Below are 19,908 nucleotides of genomic sequence, written 5' to 3'. Positions count from 1 at the left end.
TCACGTACTAATAAGCATATTCATGAACACAAGAGCATAAAACACCCATGCAAAACTAAATTTCCAAATTCAATATCATTTAAAGATTAAAATCAAAAGGGCTATTTCAGATCTTTCCCAAACCTAGCCTTCCTATGGTTCGTAGAGAATTTAATCTAGTTTTCAGAACATGTTTCGGAAATGTGATAGATTTTCTAGATTTTTAGTTATTTAAGAAATGTTCCAGCGCTGTCCAAATTCGTCGACCGTTACGAAAATAGGAGTTTCTCACAAATCGCTTACTCGTTTTTAATGAAACAAATTTTAGTTGAAAGATAACTCCTTAAGGAATATTTTGACATAAAATGGAGGTCTAGAATATTTTTCTATATTTTTATAGAAATTTTGGAAGTTTGATGAAAAATAGATTTTTCTGACACAGTTCTTGAAAATAGAAATTTGGTGAGAAAAGAGGTCAGCTAGGGGAAATTTTCCACTTTTCTTGTGGTGAAAACTTGCTAAATAATATGTATTAAACTCAGAAATTTAAGGTGAAGGTGTGCCTTCGGAAATTTTGAGAGTTTGATATAGAAAAAGTAGTCTTATACCGATTAAGAGAAATACAAGAAGGGTAGAATCAAAGCTCAACTTCTTTCATTTTTTAACACGAGAATACTATCAAAACACATCTGAAAATACCATTTAAAACTTCTAGTAACATGTATTTGAAAAAGGAAAATGAAAAAGAGAGTTGTGTTATGGCTTACTTGATTGCCTAGTGAAATGTTTGCACAATTTCTTCTCTTTTCCTCTCCTCTACTACCAAAGTTCACTCTCTTCCTCTTCTTTCTTTCTCTCAACTGAATGTGTAGGTGTGTGAGTGTATAAGATGTGTAACATGTGGAGGGTGGTGGTGTTTTTATAATAAAATTGGTGTAAGAGGTCCAAAATGCCCATTGGTTGGAATGGAACGGAATTGAGATGTATTTAGTTGGAATGTAATGGAATGAAGGATCATTAGGGAGCCTAATCATGTATTAAGGCATGATCTAGTTAGGGTTAGGCTTAAGTAGAACCAAGATAGTTACAAGTACAAGACAACTTTCCTTGAATTATGGTACCAATGTCAAATTTTCCTTCATAAATCATGCAATGTTGTCTCCAAAAGTACACAACAAGTGTCTATGCTAGGGTGGCTGGCCATGTGCTAAATTTGGGGAGATTTTGTTGATTTTATGTATATATATATGAAAATATTTGTGTATAAAATTATTTATTTAGGAAAGGTACAAGTATATATGGGTATATATGTGTATAATGGTACTAGTTTGGGGTCAAAATGTGATTTAAGAAAAATATGACGGCATTGGGTTTAATTTATGAATTAGAACATTTATTTTAGTGTCAAATTAAATTAAATTGGTGTAAGAGAGTCTAATTTGGTTTGGATTTATTGTTTCGAATAAAAACAAGATCAACCGACGAACGTAATAAAGACTGGAAAAAACTAGGATTTCCAAGTGGTAATTTCATATTTAGGGAGTCAATTAGAGTATCAGAAATTATTTCTAAGTTTCCAAAATCGATTAGGGTTTGCGGGTTTTTGTTGGCGCATGTATTTTGATCCTAGGGTTGCAATTAATTAAGAAACTAAGGGACTTCACGGAAATAATTTAAAGTAAGGGACTTTTAAAAAAGTAAAATTTTCAAGGGCCTCCCATATATCATCTTTATTTATTTGTATATTTATTTATTATTCACTATCTATTTACATCACTTATTTTTTAACATGTCATTTTCTATTTGTCCATTATGCCTATATGTCCATATCATCACCACCACTACTACCAGCCATTGTCGTTAACCACTTCTAGCGATTTTTCTTACTATGATCAACTAGTCTAGCGGTAGTAGAATAAAAATAATTTTACAAAAGTCCTTCAAAATAATAATTAGTCATTCTCACGAAACAGTTGCATTAATTATGTCTTATCATCAAAACAAAATAATTCTTAAATCTAATGCCATAAATACCAAAAAAAAATTGAATTTTTCACCAAATTTTCCAAGGAAATAAAAGATTTTTTTTTTTTCATAACCAACTATGTTTTTTTTTTTTTTTGAACGGCATAACTAACAATGTTAAGATCATCAAATTTCATTGACTGGCTGATCGACACAAACCAGGATCAATAAAGTCAGTTGATTAGCAAAGTTTTGAGATAGATTTATAAAATAATTTTCATGATACATAGACTTATTGAGCAATTTTTATTTTTATTTTTTTTTATATATTTTTTTTTAAGCTTAGTAAACTATAGTTTCATAATATAGGAGTTTAATCCAACAGTGACTCATAACATTTAACGAGATAAAAATTCATTTGTGTAATATATATTCTACTAATACTATACTTTCATGTTGTGGGAGTTGTATGCGTCACTGTTTGATCAAAATACTCTAATCTTATAAAATTGTGAAATACATACATAAACTTAAAGAGCCTAGATAATGTTTTACATAACTATTTCTTTTGTTTCAAAATTTTATAATATTTGTTCTTCATAAATTTTATAATTTTGAAACCTATTCAAGAATATCTATCAAACAACAAAGCTATGTTCAATATAAAATTTTGAAAAAAAAAAAATTTGAGAAAATTTTCAATTACATAATTTTTCACAATTTTCTATATAGAAAAGGTGAAATTTCACAATCTATGCACCCCCAAAAAAAACAATGAATGAAAATTTATATTTTTACGAACACAAAAATAGAAAAAAATTATAATTTTCCAAATTCTCAATTTCTAAAAAATTCATAGATTCTATTCAAAAATTGTGAAATTTCGTAATTACTCAAACACAAAAACAACATATAATTTTATAATTTTTCAGTTTAAGTAACTATTACATTTGAAATTTAACAGTTTAGAAGACTAAGAAATTTACTTCAAAAACTACTAAATTTATTAGTTTTGTTACATGCATAATTTCATAATCCATTTTGATTTTATATCACGATAAGTAGATTCTAAAATTTTTAATTTTATTTAAAAATAATATTCACAATCAAAATTTATGACATTTTGAAGTTTGAATCAAACAAAATAACTAACTTGATGTTGTTGAGTGTGCAACTAAGCCGCTCCCACTAAGGACAAATTTGTTTGAATTTTAATTAAAATTTGAAGAACAAAACTTAAATTATTAAAAAAAATATATGAGGTGGTCTGGAATTGCCAATTGTATGCCTATCACGGTCTTTTTATTTAAATACTGATTGTGAAAGTTGGCAATAATTAAACAATAAAATCTCGCTCTTTAAATAGTTATGACTCATTTCTAGGTTTATACCTTATGTGGTATTTGTTTATAACTTATTTTTTTAATAGTTATGACTCTCGTATGATTAAATTATGTCATAAATTGCATATAATATAACATTACCTTTATAACATTATTGTAAATAATCTCAACTTAAAAAAAAAAAACAAGAATTAACCATGATCAATGCATATATATAGCTAGTACATTACTGGCAAATTAACCATAATATTAATTCCTTAGAATATATAGATATGCTTTTTGTTAAATCAAATCTGTAATGAGTTGTTATCATCATTGTTAATTTGTCTTGCTTCAAAATATGGAGTGTAAGGATCCAAATTCCTAAGACCACGAAAAGAGGCAATTGTTTGGATGTCTATCCCTCCTAAATGTTCATATTCTCTTAATCTTGAATTTCAAGTAAGACCTTTTGAAGATAAAGAAATTTTTTTAAAAAAAATGAAATGTAAACCGCTTTTCTTTTCATATTTCCCTCTCTCTCTCTAACAATCAAATTCAAAATCTAAACACAAATTTAATTTGTAATCACCTTTAACCATTGCAACTTTCTCTCTATATTTCAATGATTTAGTTACCAAAATTTTTTAACGGGAATGTGACACTCCTATGCTTTTCTCACTTTTTGACAAGGACATATAGATGAAATTAGCTACCCTAAGATAAGAGAGGAGGAAGTGATAAAACAGCATTCAGAAATTGAAGGTTGAAATGACGTTTGATGGCTCAACAAAAGAAAACAAAATGCAATTTACCTCATTGTATAAAACGTAGAGTGAAAAATACTACTATATAAAACAAAAATATTGTGTAATTTTTAGATTCCAAAGTATTAATTCATTTTTTTTTTTTTTTTGAAAATTCTAAATCTACAAAATACAATAAGACACATGTTATTTAATAATTTAATTATATATATTTTTTAAGGTAGTAATTAATTATTTGATCATTATAGTAACACATTTTAATTTTTCTATTTTTGACCTTTCAAATCCCTCTTGCTGCAAAACTTTCTATATTAACAAATAATATAGAATTCATAAATCAATAGTTGTAAAAGGATCCATTTACAAAAACAAGTACATATTTTTCTTGAGTATTACAAGCAGCAAATTTCACTTTCTGCCACCACCTCCAATTCGTGGTTTGCCTTTAACCTCGGACTCCTGCATCATAGGAGAAACATAACCTCGGGCTTTTGGAACCATATGAGTAAAAAAATGTAAAAACAAACGCTGGTAAAAGAAAATATTCTAGAAAAATGAACGACCACATCTCTCATATTTGTACTAAATATATACCTGTGGCAAGTGCAGGAAAACATGGGTCTTTGCGGTTGATGGATTATGATTTTCTGCACCCTTGCTCCAATCATAACACACCTGTAAACAAACAAGTTCTGGTAAAATCTTTAAGAGCAAATTAATCCGGGACAAGAGGACAAAGACGCATTAAAACATTAATGCAAAAATGAAATAATATAAATAATACAAAGAGATTTAACAAGGAGGTCCATAGCCACACAAAACAATCCAGCTTTCACAACCGAGACTTCTCAAGCCTTATTGGAAAATAGGTATTAGGCACCCAGTCCCATATGCATGCACTAGGGAAAACAAGACCCAACATTCCTCAATTTTTAGACTGTTGCTGGGCAGTTTTTGGAGAGAGAGAGAGAGAGCATCAATTGTTACAAATTTTAAATGAGACATACCGAGTATGCATATATTGAACCATCATTGTTGAAAGCACTGCATGGTATAGGTTGACTGCACCTCGACATGGCCTGGATATCAACAAGACCAAGATAAGATAGAGAATTATCAATATATCCCAGAACAAATATAACAGTATTTTATTGCAATAATTTTTTTAAATAAATAAAGGTTAGCATATTAGCTATAGCATCTGCTATGAGTAGGTTAGTAGCACAAATTTTATATGCTTCACAACAGAGGTTATGTTAAACCCAATCTACCCCTCACAGCACCCAACCTTAGCAAGGCTATGAACAAATTGCAGAATGTATTTGGACATTGAATAGAAAGACATAATTAATCCGTCAGTTGCTACTGGAACAATATTAGAATGTATTCTTATGCTCAGAGCATTTATCGAAAAGTTAAAATTATTACATTTGGAGAACACACCATTCTGTGGGCTGTCCAAAGCCCACCCAAAACTGTTTTTTAATAGAATCAGATGAAGATGCACAGAAAACTAAAGCTGACCAAATAAGTTGCAACACCGAAATCAGTCAATCGTGCAGGATGTATACATCAAAAAAAAAACTGCATATGTATAAATTTCAGAAGATGGATATATCTGAACCCAACATAATTGTGAGAATATTCAGCCTTTAGAGCAGTTAGTATCATGTTTAAAGGTCAAAACCAAAACTAATTGCACCAAAAATAAAACCAAGGACAGTTAAAGGGTAAATCAAGTTGTGAAGACCCATGATAAGAAATAAAGGTAGGTTTTAAAAGAAATCTGGAAAACCTTGAGTCTCTGTTTGCTATCCTTGTCCCAAAAGTTAAAAGCACCATCAGATCCCGCAGTTGCAAATGTATGATGGACCTGGGACGAGAAAAAGTAGGTAAGATACTGAACAAAAGTAGTGAAAAATACAGATGAGAAGAAAACAGTTCAGCATCAAAACACAATTTATTGATTCTCCAAGAGTTTCTCTAAATGAGTAGTGAACACCCGGCATAACAATAAAAAAAAAAAGAAGGTTTCTCCAATAACTTTATGCTAGAAAATAACAAATCCAAAAGATACATAATATCACAAGCTTCTGCACAGATAAAAACAAAAATAGGTTCCTCCAATAACTTAATTTCAGAAGTCTTAAAGCTTGTTGCTGACAGATTCGGATGCTATGGCATCAAAGAGATCTCGTAAACACTTCTATATTCCAATTGCAACGGTATGTTGGTAAATGAAGATAAGGAAATGACACAGGCATGACCAGCAACATGAAGTGCAACCTACTCCCCCTTGGTTGGGTTGATGAAAACATGTCATCAAATTAGCTGTGGTTCAAAATGTAGACAAAATCTCACATAAAAGACATGAAAAATAGCAGTATAAAATTCCATCTCATAGAGATTGTCAGGGATTTTTATGAAAATGCTAATAATGTTTTTGTTAGAAGGGGATTTAAAGAAATAAGTTTCCTTTTCTTTTTTATAGTACTGGGTTTAAAGAAATAATTAGTTAACTCACTCAGAGAGAGAGAGAGAGAGAGAGAGACTCTCAGACATATATAGGTCATATATGTCATTCAATTGAAAATGCCAAGACGTGACATAAGCTACAAGAAGATTCCACCCAATCACTTTTCTAGTTAAGGAAAACGTGTGCTTGAGATAAATAAACCAAACCAAGTGAAATTTCTGTAAGAATTTTTGAATAAACTCGTATATTCTCTTGTGTAAAATATAAGAATACATTGGTTTATATATCAATCTAATCCTAGAACTGAAAAAGGAAACAAAATCCCTAATATATGCAGAATATAGAAACTACTATATATACATGAAACGTAATATTCTCACACCCCCACTCAAACTCAAGGTGTTTTAGCAAAAAACACTGAGAGTTTGCCAAAAAGAAACAGAAACCGAGCAGTGGTGTGAGTCTTGGTAAAGAAATTAGCAAGTTGTAAAGCCGAACAGACGAAAGGAAGCGAGATAGAGCTAAGCTACAGATGGTGACGGACAAAGTGACAATCAATCTCAATGTGCTTTGTCCGCTTATGGAAGACAGTGTTATGGACAATCTAAATAGCACTACGGTTGTCACAGTAAAGGGAGGTCGAAGAAGACTAAGAGACACCCACATCAAATAAGAGACAACGAAGCCAAACAATCTCAACAGTAGCATGAGCCATAGCACGGTACTCAGTTTTAGCAGTAGAGCGAACAACAACAGTTTGTTTCTTACTTTTCCAAGAAATCAAGTAACTGCCAAGTAACATACAAAAACTAGATGTGGACTTGCGATCAGTAACATCACTAGCCCAATTAGAATCAGCATAGGCCACCAAATCCAGAGAGGAAGTAGAGGACAATAGTAAACCCAGAAAGATAGTACCGCGGAGATAGCGAAGAATCTGAACCAATGCAGCCCAATATATGGAACGAGGAGCAGAAACAAACTAGCTAACCACATGAACAGTATAGTCAAAATCAAGACAAGTAACCGTCAGATACACTAAATAACCTACAAACTCTCGATATAAAGTGGGATCATCCAGAGAGTCACCATCAGTAGAGTTGAGCTTCACATTAAGCTCAGTGGGTGTATCAGAAACCTTAGTATCAGTAAGACCAACACGGTGAATGACCTCATTAACATACTTAGCCTAAGACAGAAAACAGCCCTTTGAAAAAAAAGCAACCTCAATACCAAGAAAATACCACAATGGACCAAGATTCTTCATTTCGAAGGTACGGAAGAGATGCTGCTTAACAGTAGAGATAGCAGAAGAGTCAGAGCCAGTAATGATCATATCATCCACATATAGTAAGAGAGCAACAAAACCAGCCGAGGTATGTCTCAAAAACAAAACAGAGTCGAAAGTAGAAGGATGAAACCAAAGCTCAATAATAGCAATCTAAAAGCAATCATACCAAGCACGAGAAGATTGCTTCAAACCATACAGAGCACGTTGAAGACGACAAACCTACCCAGAGGAGTGGGGAAGGCCAGGGGGTGGACGCATGTAGACCTCCTTAGTGAGATAACCATTAAGAAAAGCATTCTTAACGTCCATTTGATAGAGAGGCCAATGTCAAATAGCAGCAACAGAAATCAAAGTACAAACAATAGTCATCTTGGCAATAGAAGCAAGGTCTCCTCATAATCAATACCATACTCCTGCGAAAAACCCTTGGCAACTAGGCGAGCTTTGTATCGCTCGAGAGAACCATCAAAATAAGTCTTGACTTTATAGACTCATTTGCAACTAACCAGATTCTTGCCAACAGGCAATAGAACCAACGCCCAAGTATTAGTCTTCTGCAAGGCAAATAACTCATCCTTCATAGCTCAAACCCAATTGAGATCCTAACAAGCCTCCTTGTAAGACTGAGGTTCTGAAAAAGAATGAATAACAGACAAAAAAGTACAATAGGAAGCAAAAAAATATGAATTAGACCAACTCAACCTGTTTGGAGGATGACACTCACAAGTAGGATATTGGTGTGTAGTAGGATCAGAGTCGTCAGAAGCAGGAGGATCAGCAGTAAGGGTAGAGACAACTGGTGGAATGAGAGCCTTGCGATGAGAATAAACTAATAACGGAGGAAGAGAAGGAGCAGGCTAAGAAGGAGGAGAAGAGGGAGCAGATTCATGGGGTTTAGTGGAGAAAAACTCAGCAAGAGGGGTGGTAGGAGGAGAAAAGGGAACAAGTTCATGGGGAACAGTAGAGATGTACTCATCAGAAGGGATCTCAGAAGGAAATAGATCAATGTGAACCAAATCCTCTTTGGAAATCGAAATAGTGAGAGGAGGAAGCAAAAAGTAAGGCAAATGTTCAAGAAAAAAAACATGACAGGAGACATAAAGACGACGAGAAACAGGGTCGTAACACCAATAGCCTTTCTAAGTAGGACTATAACCTAAAAAGCCACATAGGACAGACCGGACACTAAGTTTGATCCGATCTTTGCGGGGAAGAAGGATAAAACAGGGAGACCCAAACACACGAAGGAGGGAATAATTAGGAATTTTAGAGAACAAAGTCTCATAAGGAGACCGACCAAAAAGAAAGGAAGTAGGCATGCGGTTGAGAAGAAAAACAACAGTAAAAACTGCCTTCCCTCAAAACGGAGCCGGGACTGAGGTAGAGAGAAGGAGAGACCTAGTTGTCTCAAGGAAATAACTGTGTTTATGCTCGGCTCAACCATTTTAGACAGGTGTATCTGTACAGGAAGTTTGGTGAATGGTACCCAAATTGGCCAAATACTCACAGAACTCATTTTTAAAATATTCCCCACCTAAGTCAGAGACCCAAACTAAGTAGTAATCATAGACTGAAAGGTATGGTATATCCGATAGAAATCTGACTTATAAGTCATAAGATAAATCCAAGTATAACGGATGCAATCATCAACAAATGACACATAGTATGCAGAACCCCCTTTGGTGAGAACAAGAGAAGGGCCTCAAACATCAGTATGAACTAAAAAAAACGGTGTATCAAATCTAGAAGTACTTTTATGAAAAGGTAAGACTGTCATTTTGACAAGTTTACATCCCCGACATTCAGTAAGTTCACTAGGAAAAACTTTACCTAATATACCTGATTGAGCTAAAGACCGTACGCAGTCAGCAGACAAATGCCCTAATCTAAAATGCCACAAGTAGAAAGAATTGGAAAAAGAATCTAACTGAAAAGAGGAAAAGGCAGTCAGAAAGGTTGTCATAGGTAAATGCAAACTCTCCACCACATAGAGGTCATCAACTCTACGGCCAGTCCTAATCTATTGCTTGGACATCGGATCCTGTACAGAACAGATAAAAGAAGAAAAGATAATATCAAAACCGGAGGCATCAAGCTGACTGATAGATAATAAACTGACAGATAAATGAGGAACATAAAATACAAATGGAATAGAAATAGCAGACATAACCGACGGTAAGACAAACCCAACAGATATAACAGACATACTAGACCCATTAGCAGCATTAACACTAATAGGAAAGGGAGGGGGAGTACAATTTTGAAGTAAAGAAAGATGGGGAGTCATGTGATGAGAGGCACCAGATTCAAAAATTCAAACAGATGAAGAGATACCTGAAGAAGACTCAAGCAAACTTGAATGAAGAGAGGAAACAATGGAGGCAGATAGGGATGGCTGGGAGGTAGATAGTGTATGCTGAAACTGGCTAATTTGAGCACTCAAGGAAGCCAAGTCAAGATCAGGAGCCAGAGCAGATGCAATAAAACTGGCGGGAGGCTGAACAATACTCAAAGGAGAGGCATAGAATTGGATCGAAACTGTTAAGAAGACGAAGTAGATAGACATTCATTCTTGGGACAATAATACTTCTAATGGCCCATTTGATGGCAGTACGCACATTCATCAAAAGTCAAAGACATTGTAATAACTAGAAAGCTCAGGGGTTCAAGTGAAAGAACCCAAAATCAAAACTAAAGGATCAAACTGTAATAAGCAAAAAAAAAGTTATCCAACAAACCCACAAATTAACAAGGTCTTGAATGAAATATGTAATGACCAGGTGGGGTCACTTTATAATAACCAGAATCTTGACCCAACCCACAAATATTCCCAGTTAGATAGACAAAACTGGAAACCCTGACCAACAAATATCCCAAGTAGAATCACAGAGAGAGAGACAGAGACCAGAGATGGAGCTTCCTAGGGCTTCGAACAGCGACGACAATGAGAGAGAGATAATGCAACAACTAGTGACCTGGTTCCTGAGGTAACCTGGTTCTTCGACTGAAACAGAAATAGAGGCAGAGACCAGAGGAAGAGTTCTAATGATCACGAACCAAAGAAATCCGAAGGAGGGTTACGTCGAACTCGACCTAGAGAGACAAGGCCAACGTGACACTCCTTCAACCAATGAAGACGGAGCACGAAGTCGTCTTCCCGAAGCAGATGAGGCACTAGTTGAGTCATGCACGACACTAGTGGCCTTCGATCGAACCAAACGAAGATAGAGGGAGTCATGACTTCCAACTCACAGAGAGATGGAACCTGAGGGCTGTTTTCCGAGAGCTAATCGCGACGAAGGAGATGACCTATGATCATGACTCAGTGAGAATCTCATGAGGAAGACGACTCAGAGACAGTGTCTAGGGTTTGGGCTCAGAGGCGGCTCTAATGCCATGCAAGAATTTCTTAATAAACTCGTGTATTCCCTTGTATAAAATATAAGAATACATTAGTTTATATATCAATCTAACCCTAGAACTGAAAAAGGAAACAAAATCCCTAATATATACAGAATATAGAAACTACCATATATACATGAAACATAATATTCTCACAATTTCCACCCAACTAATGCACCTTAATCACTTGAATTTGAGAATATTATTACGTTAATAGTAGTGAAGGCAATACTCTGCAGCAATAAGAATTGTAGACTGTAACAAACAGCTATAAGCTAACTAGCAATAATGATCACCAAACAAAAAATTGCAGTTGCTACATGGGAACTTACAGGATGAAAGTTCAATGCGTTGACCGAGTATATGTCATTGCCCTCTCTATGGCATTTGAAAGTGAAGTTTTTACTTTGTTGTGAATCATCGAGATGATGTACACCAACTCTTCCCTCAATTGAGCCAACCTAAAGAGAAACAATTCAAAAGTCTTAGAAAAATGAACCAGTAACTGAAATAGAAAACATTAATTCACAAATAGAAAACATCAAATGGAGTACGAGAAAAGAATCAAGGTAAAATTAGTATGTTGTTATTAATGTACACAACACAACAACAATGGTTTAAAGATAGGAAGCCAGTGACAGAACAACATACATAATGAACACAAAAACCTGAAGCAAATCTAAAAAAATGATTCCTAAAGGGAGTTATCCCAATGTATAAAATCTTAACAAGGGATAACAAAATTGAATTCATCTGATTTTTTAATACTCCAAGATGCATTGAGTCAAAACGTAGGTGCCAACTAAACAAGACTAAAAGAGTTAAATCATCAATCAGCTTACTAAATTGTTTAGCCCCAAATAGAGGGGAGTTAGATGGTAAAGCATTAGATTCTCATATAACAATGATGAAGATCTGGCAATGCTTCTCATATAGCTCCAAATCATTATGGACCTAAAACAACAACCATATTTACATTACATGCATTAAGGGCGCTAAACAAGCATCGCCAGGACATACATTATAAAGCAGCAACAATATGTCCCAAGTTTTTTACTACCTTAAGTTGATCATTTTTTAAAAAGTACATTTTTTTTTTTTTTTTAAATGATCAAACAAGACAAAGTAATAGCAAGCACAGATCTTAGCTTTTCAAGTTGCTGCCTTTCCTCCTTTAAAACAAAAAACACAAATCATATTCTTCTCTAAATTTCTTATTTTTTCACTCCAAACATGTACTAATTGTTCCATTAAATATTTTTCATTACAAGAAAACCAAATCATATTCTTCTCCAAATTTCTTATATTTTTTTTTCACACTCCTATTAACTTATTCTAGTTTGTCAAGACAAGCATGCACTAATTGTTCAGAGTTCATGAGCTGTGCCACAAAATACTTCCATGTTAAAAAAAAAAAAAAAACAAACTAGATTCAGAATTTGTTTTTTAACCATTGCCTAATAGCTTTGTAAGAAAATGTTATCAGCATATGCACAATGTATCACCCTAACTTAGCAATGCAACTTGGATTTTACATACAGTCAATAAATGTGTACCGACATTAAAAACACAAACAAAGGTAAGTAGCATTTATTATCATAAGCATCTCTTGGGTTTATATGATTGTTTCTCATATGAACTGAAGCAAGAAAGACTATCATTGCATTTATGTTTTAACACTTGATATATGACTTGTTCTCACAACAATGCATCGATGAGAATTTAAGTCCTCATTTCTACTAACCTTTTATTTTTCTTTATTTCTATTATTATAGTTCCACTGCACTCAGTATTTGGCTAACTCACTTGAAGCATATGGACTTCAAAATGACAAGTACTTGGCCTTCAATTTTTATGAAAGACAAGACATGACATCCATTTATCAATCATACCCACATAACATTCCCCATAACAAGTATTGAATTGTAAATATTGTACCAAATACAAATCCACAAAAACAACATAAAATCCTTGAATCTTAAAGGTCTTGGATCTCTTACACATCAAATATAAACAACCCAGACTGACAATGAAGCCACCTGAAAACAGTGGAGAGTGACTCTCAATGGAGTGTTGTTCAAGAGATGACTAATTAATTTCCCCCAACAATGAACAACAGTTGAAAGAAAGAAAGAAAAAAAAAAAAAAAAAAACGCCCATACACAAATTAATGGTCTCAGAAACTTAAAGAAGATGCATGTGCATTCAAATTGAAAGCAGCAAACAAAATATGTACATTAAAATTCAAAGTGCATAAATACTGTCAGTATCAGAAAATTGAAGCTCTCAAATTTCTAGCACCCAAGATGTTCGTAATCCCAGTCAAAGCTATTGTTAAAAGCCCAATCTTTCAATTCGCTCCTCCTGGCCTACCCAGCAGTTTCTGTTTAACACCCCTCCAAAATGCGCACACTATCACACTCATAGACTCATCATGAGAATTAAGTTCATCTTTCATGGGAGATGAAAATTTTTGCCCAGGATATTGCAATTATTTATCAACCAGATGCACTGATAAACTAGGAGAAAAATTGGGACACAAGTGAACAGAAACATAGAGAATAAAAGGATCGCAATAGAACCGTGAACTTACCAAGAAGCCTTGCTGATCAGGAAATGCAGCAACACACCTTGTCTGATACTTCAGGGGTGAAATGATCCTTTTGAACTCAGTCTGTCGTATTCAAAAAGTGATTACCATTATTCATGTACGGGGTAATCATGCCATACAAACAGAATTTTTGTACAGAAATTCCATACAGAATGATGTGACCTTTTGTAATCCTTTCATTTCAAGTTAAAACACCCATCATTATAGATCATAATTGTAAAAATGCCAGTGTCAGTTATATCAATCTTGATGAGTTTTATGTATAAAAATTATGTTTGTGTCATTTTCCATTCATGTAATGAAATTTAAGGCAGTATAGTAAATGAAGAAAGTCTCAGCAGTCAATTGGCATCTGAACAATGGCACTCAAACATGAGTGAGGAAAAGTAGACACAACATTGTGAATAACAAGTATTTAATATTTAATATTAATCGAGCTTCTTCATTTATTTATTCATTTCATTATTTTTTTGGTAAGTTGGAAGCATTTTACCATTGAAGTAAATAATATAGGTTTTGTCTGCCACCCATGTTTTCCACTAGATTTCATATTATCAAATGAAAAGTGAACATTCTAGAGTTTGTAATAATGGATGTCTATGTCATTTATGAAGCTAAAAACAGTAAACTTATGCGCTTACTGCAATGACTGATCATTCAAGAACTGCTTTAAACATGGTTCAATGACGTCAATCATTTCAAAAAAAAAAAAAAAAGAAGAAGAAGAAAGAAATACCTGAGGGTTCTGCAAGTTAAAAACTATGATATTTCTATCCGCAATTGCAACCACCATCAAAGGATGTCTCACTGCAAATGCATAGCAGCGGTCAGGAAGTTGTTGAGTATGCACTGGATTTGACTGTCTCAAATCCCAATACCTGAAATCACGTGAAATATTATCAAAAACAAAAATACAAGTCCAGGTATCAAATGTATAGACAACAAACAGTCATGCAAATAATGAATCAAATGCATAGGAAATCACATTATGTGATAGAGCATAAATTTACATCGTAAAGATAATTAATACAGAAAATAATACATAAACAACACAGAAATAAGACTAAAAAGCCTAGATTGAATAAATGTCAATGTCATAGATTTTATAATACAAAACAGCATCTTGCAAAGTAGCAGGTGTGTTGATAGTTCCTTCTAACCTCCTGTGAGTTTATAAGAATAAATAATGACCAAGAGTCAGCTGAAAGGAAGACAGAGGACATTTCCCATTCCTATAGTTTTTGAGACAACAATCTAGAAAATTTCACCTGCGTCCTTGAAGCCAAGCACATAAAAATGCTCTTTTTAACTAGCTACGGTCAAGGCTCTAGCACAAACCTGCATCACAATTATACTCTTTTAGACATAGAATTATTTATATGCCCACAGATTTTTTTTTTTCTTTCCAAATCCTTCTGCAGCTGCATGGAACCCATCCCGTGTGCTAGAAGACCAATGAATAAGAAGAATGCTAGAAGAAAATAAGAGATAGCTAGCCAGAAGACCTATGAATAAGAAGAATGCTAGAAGAAAACAAGAGATAGCTAACCAACTTCTGGGAGAGATATAATTGACTGCATTGACATGCGCACCTGTGTATCCTCTTCACAACATAGGACGACAGACTATCCTCCACAAAAGAAAATAGGAATGTGCAAAAGACTGATCAAAACCAGCGCGGTTTGTAAAGATTGGCAATGCAGCTTGGGTGGATTGAAGCATTTTTTAAAGTGGATCAGTTTAAGTACGGTTCAAACTTTACAACCATACTTCTCAAACAAAACCCTCCCATTTCATTTGACATCATGGCATCTCTCTCAAACTCTCATCTCGATCCTTCTCTCTCTCTAATCAGATGAGTGAGACCCTCATCTGTCTAACGCCACTGTCTCCCACATTTACCCTGATGAGCGATGACGACAACATCGTATTCTGAGTATTGTCTTAGTCTCATCTCACTCTGCAACTCGCCCTCCCCTTACCCCCTTATCACTTACCAAATAGCCCCCTCTTAACCACACCTGCAACTCCCCCCTCCCTTCACCTTTACTCTTCTCTCTCGCTGCAACTCCCCCCATCACCCAAAGAGCCCAGCCCCTCTTCCCCACACCATTTTCTTCCAAACTAATACCAAAATTTTCTCTGCTGGAAATTTGATGGATTTGATGAGCGGAATTTGCAGAAATTGTGTGGGTAGGAGTTGGCAATCGTTCTATGAACTAATGCAACATAGAAATAAGAGAGATAAGGACCACTGACTCTTCAGTGCTCTTGCAAAACATTGCATTATAAGTCAACAAATTTGCCAAATAGGTCTCTTGATATTTTCATGGAGGTAACCCTTTGATGCATCTGTAATCAGAGCCTGTGTCCCGGCATGTTTGGAAGCAGGTGACAAAATAGTCAACCAAGTCAAGGGTGGTTTGGTTGAAAAAACTGTCCCCACACCAACCCAAGCACTCCCCTAAAGAAAAGACCCATATCATAGGCAAAACTCCTAAAATAACTTCTTCAGAGTAAGCTTCCTGGAAGAAAATCTAGACTGCAAGTTGTTTTGATAACTAAACAAACACCTTAGCAAAAATTTGAATCAAATATGAGCTTACGACAGCATCATTATGATGTATCAGTAAATCGAGTAATTGAAAAATAAAGAATCACGTAGACGAGTTTGACATATTAATGCATGTACAAAATCAAGACAAGTACATCCAGAATGGAATTACAGGTTTCTACCAAAATTCAAAAACTAACTTAACACTTACCTCAGAGTTTTGTCCCAGCTTCCACTGACTAGGAGATTCATCTCCGGTATCCAAGCAATTTCACTAATGGGTGCATCGTGCATGGCCACTGTCATTGGTTGGCCACCAGACAGTAATGGCCACATCTTAACTTGCTTGTCACATCCCCCAGAGAAGACAGTTGTCCCATCATCCTTCCAAGTCGAGCATAAAACCTTCAAAAATATAAAACAATCAATTACCACACTTTTAAACTCAAAATCAGGAAAACAAATCAAAAATAGTTTGCAAACACTACTGCAAATATTTGGCACCATACCGGCAGGTCATGCGACATTGATGCCTTGGGCACACTTCCAACAGTGGCCCCATTCCGCATTATCTCCCAACATCGCACCTATGCAAATACACAACAAAAAGTTATAAAAGGACTAACAAATAGAAAGTGGGGTTTGATAATACAATTCAGCACCTAAACTAAATGTATTCAGTGAAACTAAAAATAAGTCCATTTGATAGCCATAATAGTATCATTAAAAATTGGTATAGGTTATAGGTTGTTTGGTTTTTTTAGTAACTTTTTGACTTTTAGACTAAAACACTCACATGTCAAACGAGGCCTTAGTATCATTTAAAATTTTAAGCACATCTTAAAAATAGGCTAAATTTTTAAGTTATAGACTTCTTCCTTAATTCCTAATGTTGAATGCTTATAGTTATGTCACCGGTGAGGTGCACTTCTATCACCCTATAAATGCCACTTCCATTGCCACCATCACCACCATCCCTCCACCTTTACCACCACTAACACCACAGCTACCCCACCATATCACTACCAACCAACCACCACTACCACCATCATCACTACTATCGCACCACCACTGCCGCCACCACTACCACGATATCACCACTGTCACTCCGCTACCACCACCATCACTGCCGTTGCCCCTCTACCTCTGCCATCATGTTGTCATTGCTATCATCACCACAAGACAACCACCACAACCACACCACAGCTACTCCATTACCACCACAACCATCACCGCCACCATCACTCCTTTCACCATCACCACCACCCCACTGTCAGCCTACCATCACAACCATCATGCCACTACTACCACCATCATTGTCACCATTATCTTACTACCACACAACCACCGTCACTACTGCCACCACTTGCACTTCACACCACCACTAAGTGGCTACAGTCCACCACTACAAATATAAAGAATGTAAGAGACAAAGCAACAAATTTCAGTAAATGTCAATTAAATTTTAAATTAAAAAAATTTAGTATTCAGTTTTCAATAGTTAATTTTCAGTTTATCAAACAGCCCTGAATACAACATTTGAAATATTGAGAAAATATATATATATATATATATATATATATATTTAAAACTAAACAAAGTAAATGAAACAAAACATAATTTTTTTGCAGCAGGATAAAAAATAAACTAAATTTTGGGTCTTGTGTCTTGCGTCTCCATACTGAAAAACTCATCTCATGGAACTAATAGATTTTTCAGACCAATTGAGTTAATGTTGTATTTGTCTCTTTTTTCATACAAGTGAAAGAAATAGATACAAAATATTTAATCTGACTTCTCTTCATGCATTTTCTAAGAAAACAAACATACCAGCTTTAGCACAAGTTCAAATAAACAACAAAATGCAGTTGAACAAACAACACAAAACAAACCTGGTTATCCCATGAAGTTGCAACAAGGAAATTGGCATTGTGACTGAAAGTAAGACTTGATACAGAATCACTTGGAGGTTGTACCACCTACACACACACACACACACACACATATATATATATATATATAGAGAGAGAGAGAGAGAGAGAATACCCATATAAGTAATAAAATCCCAAATCTTGAAAGAAATCACATTCCAAAAATAAACCCAATAGTGGAACAGAGTAGCAAAAACAAACACTTTACACGAATGTGTGTCTACATACCAATAGAACTAACTATATACCGACAGAAATCATCTTCAAGGTCCAATTAAGTTCAAGAATCAATGAAAATATAAACATGGCGAAGTGATTGAGCCTCGGAGCAGATAAAGAATTACCTCAACCGACTTGTTCGGATTGGGATTCGGTGTCGAAGCAGTATTGAAAGTAGCCATTGCAGCTACCAATGCAAGAAATTTTACAAACAAAACAAGACAAAGATAGATATCGTTAACTAATTGAGTACATAAACCCTAATTTCTCAATAAATATGCACACACACACGTATATATATGTATATGAGACAGAGATGATGTACTGTTGAGAGGTTTCAAATGGAGGAGAGAGAGAGAGTATATATATATATTGGCCAAGTTTGGGAAGACTAAATAAGTGTACTTTTTGACTTTTTATGAAATATGGGTTGGATGTGACTTAAATAAGATGATGTGACTTAAATAGGATAGTGACTTTTTAACTTTTTGAATTTTTTAGAGTACGCCAAACTTAGCCTTAGATTGGAGAGAGAGCGTACATATATAACGCTACGGGGTACAGTGTTATTGAAATTAGGATTGTTTAAAATATTGTTGAATCGTTAAAATTATATTAATTTGTATAGTTACATCCGTTAATTGTGGATTAAATTTTAAAATTTATTATTTATTTTTTAAATTGCTTCTCCCTATTATAATTAATTTATATATTTTTTAATTTTTAATATTTTCAATATGAGATAGATTTAAAATGTGAAATTTATTATAGATTAGTAATTATATATATATAACATATTATGTAAAATTAATTTGTATTATACATATAAAGAATATTATGTAAATTAGTGTTATATATTATATAAATGTTTGATAATTTGTTAGAATATTTTTTAATTTGTAAATTCGCTTAAAACTATTCAAATCGTGATTTGTCAATTCATTAATCCGCTAACCTATCATTTGATTTATAATTTTATCCTTAAATCATTTAAATTGTATTGCGCACACTCCTAATTTATACGCGACCATTTGGGGCTGAAATGGGCCGTTCGGGTCGGAGTACCCGACAAGGGAACTGCGGGTGGATATGATGTTTGGGCTGACCCAGACTGAAATAGATTTTTTTGTTTGGAGGCTGTATCTTGGGATTGGATTGGACATAACATTTAAACCCACGGTTGTTCTTGGGCTCTGTCGGTTTATTTTCGGCCCTGATCAGCTTTTGAGGGTCCAGCCGGTGCTTGCTGGCTCATCTCACACGTATTTGATGATATGGTTTATCTTTTCAACAAGTTAAGCAGATCATCAATAAAAATAAATAAAATAATTGGACATCCTTAATGTTCATATGGTTACATTTTTTTAAAATAAATGAATGGAAAATATCAT

The 19,908-nt window shown here is 34.4% G+C and overlaps 1 protein-coding gene across 1 annotated transcript; it reads right to left on the bottom strand.

Moving 5' to 3' along the window:
• Positions 1 to 4,324: 4,324 nt before the first annotated feature.
• LOC114283185 (protein RAE1) lies at positions 4,325 to 18,888 on the bottom strand. Its single transcript, XM_028226014.2, has 11 exons — positions 18,643 to 18,888; positions 18,260 to 18,346; positions 16,877 to 16,954; positions 16,579 to 16,772; positions 14,550 to 14,691; positions 13,796 to 13,876; positions 11,535 to 11,663; positions 5,829 to 5,906; positions 5,041 to 5,112; positions 4,628 to 4,708; positions 4,325 to 4,492 (listed from the first exon to the last, which is right to left on the bottom strand). The coding sequence occupies exons 1-11, from the start codon at positions 18,697 to 18,699 to the stop codon at positions 4,442 to 4,444; spliced, it is 1,050 nt and encodes a 349-aa protein (XP_028081815.2). The 5' UTR covers positions 18,700 to 18,888; the 3' UTR covers positions 4,325 to 4,441.
• Between the last annotated feature and the right edge of the window lie 1,020 nt (positions 18,889 to 19,908).

Source organism: Camellia sinensis, chromosome 12 (assembly GCF_055761805.1).
Source record: "Camellia sinensis isolate YWXY chromosome 12, ASM5576180v1, whole genome shotgun sequence".
In the NCBI taxonomy this organism is placed as follows: domain Eukaryota; kingdom Viridiplantae; phylum Streptophyta; class Magnoliopsida; order Ericales; family Theaceae; genus Camellia; species Camellia sinensis.
This window is presented reverse-complemented; position numbering and strand designations above follow the sequence as displayed.

Bases quoted from the DNA above. Each gene is read 5' to 3' on its own strand.
- LOC114283185 (XM_028226014.2), bottom strand. From the start codon at position 18,699: ATGGCTACTTTCAATACTGCTTCGACACCGAATCCCAATCCGAACAAG. The intron at 5,907-11,534 runs GTAAGTTCCCAT...TTCTCGTCCCAG, and splicing joins ACGCATTGAACTTTCATCCT to GTCCATCATACATTTGCAAC. The intron at 5,113-5,828 runs GTTTTCCAGATT...GTTGATATCCAG, and splicing joins ATAGCAAACAGAGACTCAAG to GCCATGTCGAGGTGCAGTCA.